At 45.9% G+C, this 17,720-nt stretch overlaps 1 protein-coding gene across 2 annotated transcripts in view; it reads right to left on the bottom strand.

Annotated features, from left to right (window-relative positions):
- CHD2 (chromodomain helicase DNA binding protein 2) overlaps positions 1–17,720 on the bottom strand; it is a 1,519,436-nt gene that overhangs the window by 922,370 nt on the left and 579,346 nt on the right. For both annotated transcript variants that reach the window (XM_069222751.1, XM_069222752.1), the window contains 3 exons: positions 12,335–12,459; positions 11,339–11,555; positions 10,011–10,100 (listed from right to left, as the gene is read on the bottom strand). In XM_069222751.1, coding sequence (XP_069078852.1) covers positions 10,011–10,100; positions 11,339–11,555; positions 12,335–12,459 — 432 coding nt within the window. The remainder of the gene's footprint in view (positions 1–10,010; positions 10,101–11,338; positions 11,556–12,334; positions 12,460–17,720) is intronic.

The following is a 17,720-nucleotide window of genomic DNA, read 5'->3' as shown; positions in this document are numbered from 1 at the left end:
GGCCTGAATTTGTTCCTGTCTTTCTTTTTGACAAAACAATACCTAGAATAGATCCCTGTTCCTTGTTGGTGAGAAGGAACAGGCTCCACCACCTGCTTCTGTAAGAAGATGTCTACCTCAGCTTGTAACTGTGGAAGTTGGAATCTGGATGGTTTGGGAGGAATGGACGGTTGAGGACTGGTGAACCTGAGACAATATCTATTGCAAACAATATTCAGAACCCAGACGCCTTGCATGATGTTTTGCCACTCTTCTAGATAATGTTGGATGCTTCCCCCTATCGGAGTGGGTAACAGAAGAAGGGGAAGAAATGATTCAGGGTTTTGATGTTGGTTGCTTGCCTCCCTGAGCAGGTCGCTGACTTGATCTTCTTCTAACCTGTGTTCGCTTGTGATACAGGTAGGATCATCGGTACTGTTGAGGCTGTGTACCGGTTTGTTGGCAACCCTGATACCAACGAGAGCCTTGAGCCCTCTGTGAAGAAAAACAGCGTTGGAATGGCCTGAAAGATTTTCTTGGCTCTTTAGGTTTCTCTAAGCCAACGGCCTTTAGCGTCTCTATTTCCGCCGCCACCTTCGTCATCTCATTATCGGTGTGAGTGCCAAAGAGATTGGTACCGGAAAATGATAAATTGAGGATTCGCTGCTGTGATTCTAGCTTAAGAGAGTTCAGATGAAGTCAAGAATGTCGTCCTAGAGCGATGCCATGGCAGCATTCCTGCGCTGCGCTAATGATTTGATTAGAACCCATTAGGCCATCAGTGAGAATTTAATTAAAATCCTCCCTCTTGTCTCTAGGGAGATGTTCTACTAACTGTTGCAGTGATTGCAAGAGAGCTCTCTCGTATCTGCCTAATAAGGCAGTGGCGCTTGCAGCCTTCATTGTGGTTGCTGCAGTACTGCAGACCCTCTGACCCACAAAATCTAGTTTACAACTTTTTTGTCTGGTGGAACTGTGGAAGTAGGAGCAGTGGCAATTTGTTTCCTTGTAGCCACTACAATAATGGAGTCTGATGGTGGGTCTATATGGAGGGAAGGCCGGGACCTGTTCCGAGGGCAATGTTAGCAGAAGAAAATTTAGCCAAATAAAACAAGCTTGCACAGACTTAGTTGCTCTATGATAAATTCTATAAGCCTCCTTTAGCCTCTCTATCTTCCTCTATGTAATGGTTGTGCCAGATGCATTCCAATCTTTTTCATCAGCAGTTTCTAACCTGTGGCCTGTGACACATTTCCAGGGGGTCCGCAGGTCTCAAGAACCTACTGAGTCGCACTCGCACGTCAGTGCTGTTGTTGGTAGTTTTGTCTCTACCACCTCGGTGGTAGGGGTGATCACTGAATAACTCCACCGTCGTCTCTAAAACAGTTTCACCCATGCACTGCTTGCGGCTGTAAATAAAAGGCATCAGGCACATCAGATACTGAAGTAATAAAAATGCGTCATGAGTCTTTATTCACATACTGCGTGCTAGTAGGCCTTCCGGCTCCACCGGGTCCAGGTCTTCGGTGAGTTCCTGCCACAGACCTAAGCTATTTTAATATGCATTCTGTTTGTGACCAATTAAGTAAGTCACAGCATCTTTACTAACCTTCCAGTTGAAAATTCATTTAAGAGCAGAGGGTGTAATGCATTTGTACTGGCTAGATTCTAGTGGACACTGGGGATAAACTTTGCTAGACTTTGAGCAGCGGTGTGTCAAAATCCAGAACATGTGTTATGCGAACAGTAAAACAGAATGCACAGTGCCATATTTATTGAGTTGTGGGTTGATGATGTTGTCTGCCATTCAGTGGCTTTGCCAGTGTGTTGTGCCCCAATGCACTGAAGGAAAAGGAACTGTAAAATCAGCAATAATCAGGGTTCAATCAACTATCCTCCAGTTTGGGCCCTGGTGACACCACACCTGCTGCACCAATGGAACTTACGAACCTGCAGCACGTCTTACACAAAAACAGCCCTTTTAGCATAATTCTTACCTCCGCTACAGAGCAAAGACGACACATGCACGCCCTTCCATGCAACTGTTACTTGAGGTGAATTTCAAGACATAGAGACCTGCTAAGATTAAATTGCATAAAAGTGTAAGACATCTCTCACAGAGACTTGTACTCGGATGATGCCCTGGCTAGTCTGGTACCCTACAATTCTCAGTATGAGACTGCACACTACTGGTAGGCATTAGTCAGGCCTGCTTACAGCCACACTGTGGTCCTTTCTCATGTGCGTTCATCTCTTTGGTTCAGATTTACAGATCATATTATTAATGTTAGTATGACCAGGCTTAGGGCTCCTTGTGCTAGGGTGTTCAATCCCCAAACCTGCTTCAGAGGCACCAGACAGTATGTGGAATCCATATTTCCAGGTGACTGGTTTTCTTGACCCACACACCCTTCAGTTAAATAAGGGCAGTAATGTGCACTTTCACACGTCTGTCCATCTTTCAAATTTAAATTGTTCAAACTGCTTGGGTGTCCCCGGCTTACAGTAGTGATTCAGTTTAGGTCCTGAGAGGAGTCAAAAGGCTGGAAACCACTGTTTCACATCTTTTTTAAATCTAGTACCTCACTGTAGGCAAGTACCCTCTTTCTGGCATGGTTACCCTTATTTTTTTGCCTCTTGTCAGTGTGTTTGACTGTGTTCACTGGGATCCTGCTAACCAGGACCCCAGTGACTGTGCTCTCTCCCTTTATATTTGGTTGCTTGGACCACACACACTCCACATTTGGCATACTGGTGCCCCCTTGTAAGTACCTAGTATATGGTCCCCAGGTACCCAGGGCATTGGGGCACCAGGGGTTCCCCATGCGTTGCAGCATGTATTATGCAACCCAAAGGGAGCCCATGCAAAGTGTATCTGCAGGACTGCCAGTGCAGCCTGTGTGAAAGGGTGCATGCACCCCTTTTCACTACAAGCCACTACACAAGGTCACTCTTAGTCACCCCTATGGTAGGCTCTCCTAGCCCAGAGGGCAGCGTGCAGGTACCTGTGTGATGGCACCCCTGCATGAGCAGAGGTGCCCCTGTGAACTCCAGCTCCATTTTCATGGATTTTGTGAGTATAGAGATGCCATTTTACGTGCGTTCTGGACACAGGTCAATACTCATGTCCAGCTACATAATGCTAACTCCGAACCTAAGCATGTTTGGTATCAAACATGTCTCAATCATACCCCAATACTGTTGCCAGTATTGGAAGTATGATTCCTTGCATTACTCCTACCAGCTTTCTGGGCTGCCAACCGTCAGACAGTTTTCTGCACTCCTACTGATCGATCTGCTCAAGCCCAGGAAGACAGAAAAAAGGATTTACTTTGGGAGAGGGGGGGTAACACCCTCTCCCTTTGGAAATAGGTGTTGCATGGCTCGGCTAGCCTCCCCAAGCAACAGGTATGCTTTGAAGGGCACATTTGTTGCCCTCCATACATAAACCAGTCTGCACCAGTACAGGGACCTCCAGTCCTGCTCTGGCACAAAACTGGACAATAGAAAGGGGAGTGGCCACTCCCCTGTCCATCACCACCCAAGGGGTGGTACCCAGCGCTCCTCCAGAGGTTCCCTTGATTCTGCCATCAGGAATCCAAGGTGGGCAGAGGCCTCTGAGAGCATCAGAGTGGCCAGGTCAGGCAGGTGACGTCAGAGCCCCCTCCTGAAAGGTGGTCACCTGCCTAGGTGACTAATCCCCCTCTCAGGGCTATTTAGGGTCTCCCTCTTGGGTGGGTCCTCAGATTCGGCTTGCGAGATTCCAGCAGGACTCCTCTGCAAACTCTACTTCGACTTCTGGCCACTGGTACTCTGACTGGACCCTCCAGGAACCGACAATCTGCATCCACAATGAAGACTCTGCTTGCAACATTGTTTCCACGGCTCCTTCCAGTTTCTGCAACATTTCCCCAGCTGTGCATCCTCCGAGGGCTGGAATTCTTCAGCCTGCACGAGAAGGAAGAAGGAATCTCCCTTGAAGTGAAGGAGTCACTCCCCTGCATCCGCAGGCACCAACTGCAACGATGACCGGCTGCGTGGATCTCATGAGCTGCATGGATACTGCATCACGGGTCATGGTCTGGAGTGGTCCTCTCGGTCCTCTCTACCAGCTGTCCAACTCTGGTCAAGGTAAGCCCTTGCCTTCCCATGCAGGACAGTACCTCCGTTCACTGCTTCTCTTGCAGCTACCAAGGATTGTTAGCATCCACTCCAAGGGATCTTCAGGCTCCGTGTAGCCCCAGCCCCCAGCAATGTTCCCTGCAACGCACAGCCCTCTGCGTGCTTCTCCTGCATCATGGGACCTTTTTTCAGTTCTGCAGCATGGGCTCCTCTTCGACTCCTGGTTCCTCTTCCAGTGGGTCTCCTTACTGGTCCCCAGCAGCTCCACTTTTCATCCACCGAGACTTCTGCCTTTGCCAAGGCTTGTTGTTGGCTTTTCCACGCCACAGACAGACTGCAATCTTCCATCCGGCGTGGGACAACGACTGCATCCTCCAAGAACTCTTCACCGACTCCAGGGCTGCATTACTGACCGTCTTCGTTCCACCATCGACCAACTCCTGCAACCACAGACGGATGGGTAGTGGCTCCTGCCAATACCAGACACTCCTGCAACTTATGGATTAGGTCCCCTTCTTTTTCAGGTGTTCCTCTTCAGGAATCCAAAGCTGGATTTTATTTTGGAACACTGAGTGTTTTCTTTCAGGTGTATAAGTGCTGTGTGACTACAGTGGTATTGCATGAGCTTTGCATTTCTCCTAGATAAGCCTTGGCTGTTCATCTACAGCTACCTCAAGAGAGCCTTGCTTCTAGACACTGCGTACACAACATTGATAGGGGATACCTGGACCTGATATAATGTGTAAGTACCTTAGGTACGTACCACACACCAGGCCACCTTCCTACACTCATTAGTAAACCAAGCAGCAGGAGGTTGTAGACTGTCTTCCTTGGCTGAAGCAGAAGCACAGAATCCAAGGTGGAGCAATAGCAATCAACATGGTCCTGTCTAATTATAAAGTATCCTGGTAGGAATTGTAAACTAATGTCAGGTTTAGAGAGGTCTTGGAGCTAGCTTTCTAAGAGGGAAACCGCATCTGGCATTTAGTCTCATATTAGATCGTATATCTCTAAGTAGTGACAACCTAGAGAGAGACAATTGAGGCTGAGAAAGCAATAGAGTGCTTCCTCCTAATTTGATGACCCACATAAGATACAGTGCCAGACTTCTTCTATTCAGTGAAAACACAAGTTGTGACGGCTGGGTTGCTGAGCTGTCCAAATAGGGGCCAAACTAGACCTGCAGAAAGGTGCACTTGCTGGCAAAGAGACCAAAGTTGTTCCCCTGAAGAAAGCATTTTACCTGAAAAAGACAGACCAGGATTCCTGGCACCTGGGCAGTTCATGTGCACATGGGCTTGCCTTTGGTGCACCAGTTATGCACCCACTCGGCGTCTGAGCTAAGCCCTCCTTTAAATAGGGCATGTGCCTCAGGTGGAGATTGTAAGGAAATGCCTTTTTTTGCATGCTCACTTCCAAGTTTTTCAACTAATGTTACTGGTTTTTCAACTCAGAGAGCACTGAAGATTGCTAACCAGACAGCAGTGCCAGTGCCCTCACCCTAAAAGTGTATGTTGAATAGGCTATACCCAATTGAAAGTGGCTAACTTTCCTGTAAGTCCCTAGTAAAGGGTTGCCTTGTACCCAGGGCATGTGAGTTAGAGTGGTACTCAAGGGTTTGCAGCTCTGATTGTGCACCCTGGAGGTCCCTCAAGTAAAAAATTAAGTCACCCAGTCCACCCCTGCAGACTGGTAGGGCAGTTGTGTACTGCTAGCCACTGAATTCAATGGCAAAGTCACTACTTCCCAGGACGTGTTTAAGTCACCTATCTGGCAGGCCTACCGAGCCCTAGACACAGGGTGCAACACATGACACAGGCAAGACATGTACTTTACATGACCCAACAGTAAAACATGCAAAACGACTGCTTCACTGAAGAAGACTTGGTTGCCCCATTGGGGAGTACAGGATTACATGTTGAACTCCTCAGATGTGCTAACTTTGGAACAATGCAACCAAAGTGGGCACTCCAGGGTGTCACATAACTTGTTACATTAAGCCTGACTTGTATCTCAAGTCAAATTAACTTAACGTGTTGCAGTGTGCAGCTTTAGCCAAGTTGGCACTTTCTTGCCGTAAAAACTCCTGTGCCTTTCCTGGCACATGGGGAGCCTACACCACGAGGGCACACGTGGAGGTTACTCCACGCAACAGCCTTCTGCCCTCCTGTAGAGATGTGCTAACGACTCTCAGGAAGGAGGACAATGAGGGACTGCAAGCCAGGAAGGTATCACCTCCCTCCTGCAGGAAGCCACTCAGGCGTTAGCCCCAAAAGGCAGCCTTCAAAAGTGAAGCCACATTTGAAGCGCAGATGTCGGACACTGGTGGCTAGCAAAGAGAGAGACTGTGTCCACTGTGCCCTGCTCAAGGAGAAGTCATCTCTAGAGCCCAGTCAAACCAAGAGAACTCCAAGGACCAGTTGCCTTGTCTTCTGGTCCCAGCACAGGGACACAACACCTGAAGAAGCCTGCTGAGGCAAGCTAGTAGCCAAAAGTCTTCAAGCTGCTACCCCTGCCGCAGTGTAGCACCAAGAAACAAGCCCTGATGCACAGAGTTAAACATGAGTTTGTTGAACCCAAGAGTGATGTCGTGGAGGAGTTGACTGGACCCTCCTGATTGGAGTCAGGAAGGATTGGACTGTGACAACTGTTCTTTGCCAAGACAAGTGAGGACTTCGTGGGACGTTGACCCTGCAACCAAAAAACCAGGACCCTATCTCCATCTTTAAAGTGACAGGTAAGTACCTCCAGGAAGACCCTGTCATTTTTGTTGCATACACAGACTCCTTAGAGCATCTTCATCATCTTTCATCCTTTGCATCAGGACCACACCAAAGGAATCCATAACAAGGCAGATAAGTGTCTGGAACTGTTGAAGGACTGCTTCTCCTGTAAAGGTACTGTTCTTAAGGACCTTGCTGATCCCCAACTAGCTCCCTGCTGGAGCTGGACACCCCAAGAACTTCCTACTAATCACCCTGACATTTACCTAAGTTGAAAACGATTCTAAGTGTCCAGTTCGTTGACTTTGACAAGACTTGTTTGCGGTTGAGTCAAATTGCACTGATTTATTATTAAATACAACCTATTTCTATAAATTGATGTTGGATTTCTTGAGTAATATGTTGATTTCTTCTTCAATTGTTTAGGTGCTGTTTAAATGCCTAACACTTGTTCCTAAACCTGGCTGCTCAGTGCCACAGCTACTCAGGATTGAACTGAGGGTTTGACAGACAAAACCTATGGGTTCTAAAGGGGTAGGTAGTTGTATTACACAGTGAGGTTGCACTACCACACCAGATGGTGCACCCCATTTCCTCACAGAGATGTTCTAAAAACAAGTAGACCACTCATAAGGGATGCCCAAAACAGCCTGTTCAAGATAGCCATCAAACTTACCCATTGCCTAAAAGCACAGTGCGTGAAAAAAAAGATGAAAGAAACACAGTGAAAACCCTTCAACAGTTTCACCGTACAAGTTGGTCAAGAAAGCGTGAACATAACCTCAAAGAATGGGCCCCCGGTAGGTGCTGTTGTGTGGCTGGCATATCTAGGGGATGAGACAGCAAGGACTGGGCGTAACAGTGTTCCACAATCTGGAGCATGCATTTGTCGGATGAGGGTGATACTCAGGGTGTTCCTGAGCAACTGAAGGCATTTCAAAGTGCTTGGAGGAGAGGTGGTTTGGAAGCATGTTGCCCTTGGGGGCTGGAGGCTGTCAATCTGATTCCGTGCCCCTACCGCAAAAGGACTAAGAGGCATGCTGTTGTTGAGGTACACCCTGGTGTTGCCTTTGCTGGTATCTGCTGCTTAAGCCTAAAATGTGACAAAATAGTTGGGAGAACTGCAGAGCAGAATGAGCTAGGCCTAGAAAGCACACTGTGGCCTTACTAACTTTAAATCGTCTCATGGCTATGTCCGCCTTTGTTCCAAAGAGCCTAAACTCAAAGGACATATCGATTAAAGACTGTTGAATGTCATTTGAGAAACCAGTTGAACGAATCCAGGCTGAAGCACAATGCTCCCTAGACCGACAGTCATTGCATCCAGACCCAAACATATGTAGTACTTCGCTGCATCCTGGTTGTCTTGAATGAGGTGTTGCAGGTGGATGTCATCAGGGAGAGCTGGCAAAATGTTCACCTCGGTGTCCCACAATGCATGTGAGTACTTCCCTAGGAAGCAGATGGTGTTGACTGACTTCAGGGCAAGGCTGGTCGACAACATGCACTTGGCAAATGTCCCCATACGTTTTGACTCCCTGTCCAAATGGGTAGTGGGAAACACTTTCGCTCTTAGTCTACTTGTATGTGGGATGAGTCTGCCAGTGGAGATCTCACTGTAGGCCGCCTACGATCTGTAGGAGCTGCAGGCAGGCCACAGAAGTAATAAAGTTTTTATGTAGGGCCGTTTTGAGCTCATTAAGTTGTTGTGGCATCGTCAATGGCAAGAGGCAATGTGTCCTTGACTTCAACTAAAACCAGCCTTTCTTGGACTTCCTTCGAAGTTCCTCAACACCAAGGGTGTTGTTCCAGGTTGCCTTTCGGTTTATCTTCATGCAGCAGTCACATAACGCCAAGTTGTGCCTGGAGCAAAGACACTAGAGACAAACTTTGTGGGTATCTGTCAATGACATCTTGTGGTTACCATTCCCACACGGTGTGAACCCTGTGGCTTTTGGAGGGGGAATGTCCTTAGCACACTTGAAAAATTTGAGGGAATAGAAATTCTGTCAACCTGACAGGATTTGAGGGAGCTCTGGATCAGGAAAGAAAGGAACGGATATCAGCACGCAAAGTGGCACACACATAGTGGTCCCGACATCAAATACCTGTTGGCAAAGACCAGAAGAGAAGCTGTACGATGCTACCTACTGACGCACAAAGGATTTGCTGTCAAAATTCTTCGGATCCAGTCTGACGCCTTGGGAAACTTCACAAGATGAGGAATCTGCAGTTAGAAGTCTCGGTCAGAATAGCTCACTGCGATGAAACTTCTATTGTTTATCGACCATTGCTAAAATCATGCCAACTCACTCATATTACATCTTCGAGACCATCACAACATCAAAACCCAAATACTCATACAGACTTGTACCAGCTCTCACATTTCTGCAAAAGCAGGCCTTATCTGCAAGTGAAGAAGGTGACAGCGCCATGCTCTTTTGCATTCCATCCATCTTACACCGCTGATGCACATGCTCCACACAGAAACAACCCATAAAATAATTGACAAAGTATATCTGGATCTTCCCTTAAGTCCAATAACTAAGGTCCCCATTGCAAGCCTGAATCACAAAGATATGTTATATCACATTTAAGGCAATTTCTCAGACACATCAAACTAACGGGCAAAAATGATCATTTGTAATGAATGCTGAAGAGAAAGCCAGGACCAGTTTGAAACAAAGAAATGCAAGTAGGAAAAACCATGACCTGCAGTCTCCTCTCATGTACTATGGGTGGTGATATTCTGCCATCTATTAATGATAAGTGCTACATTTTAGTGTGCCTTAACTGCAAACGGGCAATGTCTCAAAAACTATTTTAGATACGTATGTTTTTCCGGGCTCACACAGATTAGCAGATACATTCTACATTTATGAATAGTGATTCTGAATTTAAAAAGTAGTAAAACTAAGGGGAAAATGCTGGCTGTAGACACAAAAAACAGAGTTTAAATGTGCATTTGTGTGTGCGCCTGGGTTCTGTCTCAAGGCAGACACATGCAATTAAATGGTAGCACCAATCCCGTAAATAAGCCCACTTGGGTACATCCTGCTTATCACAATGCAAAAACAGTACAGCATTAATTAGATGTTCATGTTATTGTATGCTGCATAATTCATACAGAAAAATGCAAGACCGCTTTTTAAAAACGTGCACATTATATAAATCTACTTTACAAACCTTATCTTTTAGTAAGATCTCATAGGTTGTGATAAGTGCATTGAACTTAATCCTTTTGGTTTGTGGGTTTATCCACTCGTACTCCCGTATCTATAATTGGAAACAAAACTCTAAATTAAAAAGGGAAATGGCATTGTGCGTTTCTGCTAAAGAGAGTACTGAAATCGATGGATCTTTTATAAATGAAACATAGCTTTTTGTAATCTCAGTTCTTCAATACCAGAAACCTCAGTAAATACTAAACACTAACTTTTACCACTCATATATTGGTTATCAGAAATGAAGCCCGATAAGCAGCAGCTTCTGAAAGCTGATGAGCTTTGCTCTTTTAAGAGAAACAGAGGGCCACTTTTACACAATACTCAGCTGTGGCTGATGGGAACTCTTATCTTCATAGTGTAGCACGATCCTGACCTTTACAGGATGACCACCCTAGGGCCTCTGCTAATCCGTCATCCGGCCAGTCAAACCTAAAATGCCTCTGGTAGTTTGAACATCAACAAATTAAGTGAGTCAAAGAAGTCAGACCTCGAACATTACAGGACTACATACAAATTAGAAACAGTGGGAGGGTACATCAGTCCATTGCGGTCAGGATGGTATCATTACAGAAATGTTTAGTTAGAGGACTTCGGGTTGTAAGAAGTGGCTCTCAATATTTATTTAAAAATGTGCACGACAGTGGTAGTGGCACGTTCAGAAGAACGTGAAAGCGCAGACAAACCAGGAGAGAAAGTAATTGAAATGCATGTGGCTCAAGGTGATTCGGATAATGAGAGAGAAGTTGGTGTAAGGCGGGAGTATTGCATACACAGAAGGATGCACGGTGACTGACTTAAAAAACAGGAAAAGGCAGCAAGGGGGGAAATCTATACAAGGCTTCATATTGTACTGGAGATTTTTTCGACCAGTTGTGGAACCTTGGGGTTTTTAATAGGATATAGATAGTAACAGTTAAACTGTTTTAAAAGGATATAAATAAGTATGATGAAAGTCTAGTGAGTAAACATTTACAGTAACCTAATTTGAAAATTAGAAGTGTGGGGGCATAATGCAACTTCCTGATTCTGAGGTGGTATAAGGATATGTCGCCACTGAACATTATGAAAACGTTGAGTTACATATTGCAGTCCGTTTACATCTAGGTTGCATGTGGATGGGAGACAAGAGGATAGTACTGGTAGTGTGGGAGAGCGAAAGCTGGAAGAGGAAACAGATATTTTCAATCACAGATGTGTTTAGCCCAGTGCTTTGCAGTTCCCTCAAGTGTAAAGTACATTTCTATAAAGATACATATTGACAAACATGTATATACGAGAGCTACACACCGAGTTTCGGCTCATGAGGTCTCCTATATAAGTCACTACATTCAGTTCTGGTGCCCAGATCTCAAATTCTCGCTGCCAGGAAGTAATAGTAGACAATGGGACGACTAACAGAAAAGGGCCATACAGCTGATGCTGGTGGAAAAGGTAGGAGAGGAATGATATGGTCTGTATGGTTTTTCCCAACCCCATCTCATCAGCAAGGATCACACTGTTGTTCCTGGAGGTGGAGAATAAAGAAATAAACTGGTTAGATCTTTAAATCATGCAGTCACACCAGTATAAAGATGTGGCCAACAGGCTAAAACAAACACATTTAAGAGCTTAACCTCAAGTTCACAGGAAGTGATGAAGAAAACATGCTTTTGTGTTGTGTTTAACACTCCATGCTCCCCCTTCAAACCAAAAGGTAAATAATTAAACACAATCAAGTTTAGCTCTGATCAAAACAAGTTTCACAGATTTAATGTTGTTTAGCGCTACTGCATCTCCCCCTTTTCTTCACCTCTTTGAAGTTTGTACTGAAGAAGTATACATGCTTTCACATGTCCTCTTCTCACTAGTATTTTTCTGACCATTTCTTTGCCGCACTTATTTTAACCCTTTACCATCCACTGTCTACTTGCAATTCAATAATGAAAAATGTGTCTGGCGAACAGAAAACTGCAAAAATATAATTTAGTAAAATATTGTCTGAAACTTAACCAAGAGGCCGGTTCTCTTGGAATTCATCGTGAAATCTAATTGAATTAACTTTGAGAACACAGAAGACATTTATAAAATCAATCATTTAAACTGCAAGGCCACATCTCTTCTGAACAACCCCAGATGTTTTTTATCCTTGCAAAGTTACATGGGTGAGGCACTGCTTAGGTTCCCATGGCTCAGAGAGCTAGGCGACCAAAGTCCTACTAAAATTCAGCTGAAGCATATAGCAGTTCTCCGATCAAATACTTATAACAAACAACCCAATACAATGATATTTGCCTCTGTACGTACTTGCACCATGAGTGGGCGAGCCAGTTGAGGCCATCCAGCTGGTAATCCCTGAGCTCCAGGTTCTCATTTCCAATGTAAGAAGGTTGTTTCTTTAATGTAACAAACCTTGGCCGCTGCCTCAGGACCTAGTAAAAAAAAAGAGGATACAAGTGTTAAAATAAAATATAGTTACTACAGATTGTTTTCTCAATGAGAACCTGATCATTAGGCACCACATATCCAAATTGTATTGTACTGTCACTAAAGAAAGTTTTTCGGATATAAAGATTCATTTTATCTGCTAAAAAATTATGCCTACAAAGCCTGCAGTTTGTACGATATTGTATTATGTCTACCACTCCCATCACTCTTTTGGCTATGTTTTTTTTTTCTATCCTGTACAGCACTCCGTTGCTTTTTGGCCAAGTTTGCACTATAAAAGTACTACTTACATATATATTATATGCAATAATATTTCACTAAGACTAAGGTGGTGTATGCTTCCAATTGCACTTTGCAAACACAATCAAATTATATGCTGATACTGAATGAAACATATTTAAAGCATGCCATGGGTGCCCCCGTGAGTCATTCTGCATTGCCCATATAGGTTAACCTACATTCAAATTCCTTTCCGCCTTTATTTCCAGTTTTTCAGAGCTGTAGGAAAGTACCCTCTTTTTGGCACGGTGACCCCCACATGGTGCCTGATGTCAGTGTGTTTTGACTGTGTTTACTGGGATCCTGTTAACCAGGACCCAGTAACTGTGCTCTCTCCCTCTGGATTTGGTTGTCCCTAATTTTTTACAACCCACAATTGGCGTACTGGTGCCCCCTTATAACCCCCTAGTATATGGTAACTAGGTACCCAAGGCAGGGGTTTCCCATGGGCTGCAGCATATATTATGCCACCCATGGGAGCCCAAGCAAAGTGTGTCTGCAGGCCTGCCATTGCAGCCTGGTTGAAAGGGTGCGTGCACCCTTTTCACTACAGGTCACTGCACCAGGTCACTGTAAGTCACCCCTATGGCAGGCCCTCCTAGTCCAGAGGGCAGGGTGCCCCCACGAACTCCAGATCCATTTTCCTGGATTTTGTGAGTGCGGGGAAGCCATTTTACCTGTGTACTGGACATAGATCACTCCCTATGCGCAGCTACATAATGGTAACTCCGAACCTGGGCATGTTTGGTATCTAACATGTCGGAATCATACCCCAAATCATTGCCAGTATTGGTTGTACGATTCCATGCTCTCTGGGGGCTCCTTAGAGGTCCCACAGCTTTGCTCCTACCATTTTCGAGGGTGTGCCCAGGCAGCCCGTACTGCTGCCATCCCACAGATGGGCTTCTGCTCTCCTGCTGCTTGAACAGCTCAAACTCAGGAAGGCACACAAAATATTTCCTTTGGGGGAGGGAGGCAACACCATCTCCCTTTGGTAATAGATGGTACATGGCTTGGGAAGGGTAGCCTCCCCAAGCCACTGGTATGCCTTAAAAGGAGCATTTGGTAGCCTCCTTGCATAAACTAGACTGTACCAGTTCAGGGAACTCCACTCCCTGCTTTGGCGTGAAACTGGAAAATGGAAAGGGGAGTCACCACTCCCCTGTCCATCACCACCCCAGGGGTGGTGCCCAGAGCTCCTCCAGGCAGCCACTTGATTCTGCCATCTTGAATCCAAGAATGGCAGAGGCCTCTGGGAGCATCTGAGTGACCAGGTCAGGCAGGTGACATCACAGACCCCTCCTTATAGGTGGTCACGTTACTAGGTGACCAATCCCCCTTTCAGGGCTATTTAGGGTCTCCCTCTTGGGTGGGTCCTCATATTCGACATGCAAGATTACAGGACTCCTCTGCAATGTTTACCTTAACTTCTGCCCACTGGAACCTCAACTGGACTCCACAGGAACCTACAATCTGCAGCTCCGGCGACAATTTCGCTCTGCAATATTGTTTCTCCGGCTCCTTCCAGCAACTGCAACATTTCCCCGTCTGTGCATCCTCTGAAGGTGGCAAGTCTTCAGCCTGCACCGAGAAGCAAGAAGGAATTTCCCTTGGAGTGAAGAGGTCACCCCTGCATCCGCAGGCACCAACTGCAACAACGACCGGCTGCATGGGTCCTCTCTCCTGCAACTGTGCGTGGATCCTGCAGACAGGTAGTGGTCTTTGAGTGGTCCCCTTGGTCTCCTCTACCAGCTGTCTAACTTTTGCGGTGGTGAGTATTTGCCTCGCCTTGCAGGACAGTACCCCTGTGAACGCGACTCTTGCAGCTACCAAGGCTTGATGGCTTTTTTTTAAGGCAGCTTCAGGCTCCGTGTATCCCCAGCCTCCTACACTCTTCCCTGCAAAGCATGGTTTCCTGCCTGCAGCGACGTAGGACTCCTTGTCAAGGGTGCTGAGTGGGCCTCACTGCGACTCCTGTGCCTGCTGCCTGTGAGTTGCCTGTGGAGGCTGCATTAATGACTTCTTGCTCTCCTGACTGCTGGAGGACGCCTGGGACTCCCCTTCTTGGGTTGAGTCCCCTCAGACATTCCTTGTCCCAGCAGGTTTGCAACTCCTCTTCTGCAACTCTTGCCTTTCCCAAGGCTTGTTTGTGGTTTTTCCAACCACTGACGGACTGCAACTCTTCTTCTGACTCGGGACATCGACTGCATCACTTCCGTAACTCTTCCTCTGCTCCTGTGCTGCATAGCTGACTCCTGGTCTTCATTGTGGACCTGGTCCTGCATCTCCAGAAAGGAGAGTAATGGTTTGTGCCCCAACCGGAAACTCCAACTGGAACTGGACTTGGTCCTCTTCATTTGCAGATCCTCTTCTGTCTGGATCCATCTTCTGTTTCTTGCAGTCTTGCTTGGGTCTTGCACAGTCCTTTCACAAAGTTTCTCTGTGGGTTTGGGAAAAACGACATTACTTACCTTTCTCTCCTGGTTGCTGGGGGGCACTTTGGTACTTACCTTTTGGGGTTCCTCGGTCCTCCAGCTCCCCTCTACAGATTCCATCTACCTTGGTGGGGGTTCATCATTCGCAATCCATTTTTTTTAATATATGGTTTGGGCTCCCTCTAGGGTCACCATTGTCTATTATTATTGCACTGTTTTCTATTACTTTCTATGCTTATTCCTGACAACTAAGGTGTATATAATAGTGTGTTTACTCACCTGCTAGTGGAGCATAGACTATAAATTATTTTAGTATTTGTGTCACTAAAATAAAGTACCTTTATTTTCGTAACACTGTGTGGTTCTTTCATGTGTGTGAGTGCTGTGTGACTATAAGTGGTATTGCATGAGCTTTGCATGTCTCCTAGGTAAGCCTTGGCGGCTCATCCACAGCTACCTCTAGAGAGCCTGGCTTCCAAGACACTGACTACACCTCACTTATGAGGGATACCTGGGCCTGGTATAGGGTGAGAACAGCATACGTACTCACCCCACACCAGGCCAGTTTCTTACAAGAGCAAAATGTAAAAATTAATAAACAAAAAAAACTAAATGTCAACCAGTAATGGAGTTAAGTTATCCTTCGCAGCAATATTGAGATGAGGAGGGACTGATCAACTACCTCTTACAGTATGGTATGAGGAGCTTATCTGTTTTCCACATATACTCCATCTCATCTATCTGACTGCATTGTTTCACACAAACCAACTTTTCCGTACTGAGGAATCTAAGTAGCATAAAAGTCACAAGCGTACTGCAATACAAAGTAGCATGAATGGAAGAATACCACACTAGCCAAAACTTGCATTAAACTTGCATTACATTACCTATAGTATTTGCTCTGCTGTTATTTCCTCAGTACTGCATTTGCACATACAGTAAGAAAATTGAACCTCCTTTTATTTTGGTTTTCATTAATTTGTTTCCTCTTTGAATTCATAAACAAGCCTCGAAGTCCCTAGTATATGGTCCCAGGGGTACACAGGGTCTGTACGTTAGAGTGCCCCCTCAGGGACTGCAGCACAGGTTGTGCCACCCTGAGGGGGACAAGGTAAAACGTAACAACTAGCTTCCCACTGCAGACTGGCGGAACAGTCTAAAACTGCTAACTGGACTTTGCCATTTCGAGCAATAGCAGAGACATAACTCCCTTTTTAATATGAGTAAGTAACCATACAGCAGGCCTATCTAGTCCTAAGGCAGGGTGCAGCATATTAGTAACATGTTTTAGCAATAAAAACTCACATAATTGTTGTTTTTACTGACAGCCCTATTGGTGAGTATAGAGGTGCACACTGAACACCTCAGTTGTGCTAACATCTGAATGGGACTACCAAAGTTGAGACTTTAGGATATCAAATAACTCATTACATTAGGCACAACATGATGCCTAGGGTGAAAGTAATGTAACTTGTTACCACATGCAACTTCCAGAAAACTGCCACATTGTTGCTCTTTGCTTGTTTGCTAAGGCTGTCCACTTGACAGCTTTCTGCCCACGTGGGAAGACGTGTCAATGGCTCCCATGACAGGTAACAATAGAGGCCTGCACTGGAAGAGGTGCTACCTCCTCCTGGCAGGAAGTCACACTGGGTGTTAGCTCAAAAGGTGAATTTCAAATGGGAAGTCATCTTTGAAGGGCAAATAGTAACCACACTCAAGAGAGGCTGTTCTTTTGTCTGGGTAGACAGGTTAGTGTTGGGGGACAGAGAGGAGTGAAACCAGTGCTTAATTTGTGCTTGATGTTTCTGGTGCTGAGCACCGGCACTTACTTTTGAGGGCCGGGGCTTATTCTTCTGCCTCCAGCATTTGCTGCAAGCAAAAGACACGTGGAAAAGATGGAGAAAGGGAAAAACGAAAAAGTGCCACAAAGGGAGAAAACAGAAAGCTGTATGGGCAGTAAGTGGCTTTGTATGGATTGAAGAGGGCCGAGGTGGCTTCAGGATTACGCTGCCTCAGTATTCTGTGCTTGCAGATTTAATTGCAGCAGCCGCGTGTTTAGGAGGAGGGATTTGAGCACCGGCACCTTTTTATTGACAAATTAATCACTGAGTGAACCACTGGCCAAATTGTTTTTTCCATGGGCGTGTAGCTCCCAGGTAGCCACACCTCTCAGTGTGCTACTGATCTCCACACACTAAGAGAGAAGTTCTGACATCCTGGGAGTGGGCAGAATAGAGCACTCGGTATAGCTACATGCTACACTTCCCAGCAAGTTGTTATCCGGCGGGAGGGAACCTAGTATCCCATTGGCTTGTTGCTGAGACCTCCCCTTGTTGCTGAGACCTCCCCTGATGACACTGAGCATAAAAGGGGCACCCCTGGCACCCAGATCTTGCTTGGACTTGAGAAGAAGACAAAAGAAAGACTGTCCTGCTGACTTTGGAACTGGCTGCACCGAAGAAGGACTGCACCTGCTGCTCCTTGGGCTAGAGAAGGAATAGACTTTGTCTGCTGTGTCCTGATTGCGG

Source organism: Pleurodeles waltl, chromosome 3_1, assembly GCF_031143425.1.
Source record: "Pleurodeles waltl isolate 20211129_DDA chromosome 3_1, aPleWal1.hap1.20221129, whole genome shotgun sequence".
Classification (NCBI taxonomy): domain Eukaryota; kingdom Metazoa; phylum Chordata; class Amphibia; order Caudata; family Salamandridae; genus Pleurodeles; species Pleurodeles waltl.
The sequence above is the reverse complement of the archived record's forward strand: the minus strand, read 5'-3'. Positions and strand labels throughout refer to the sequence as shown.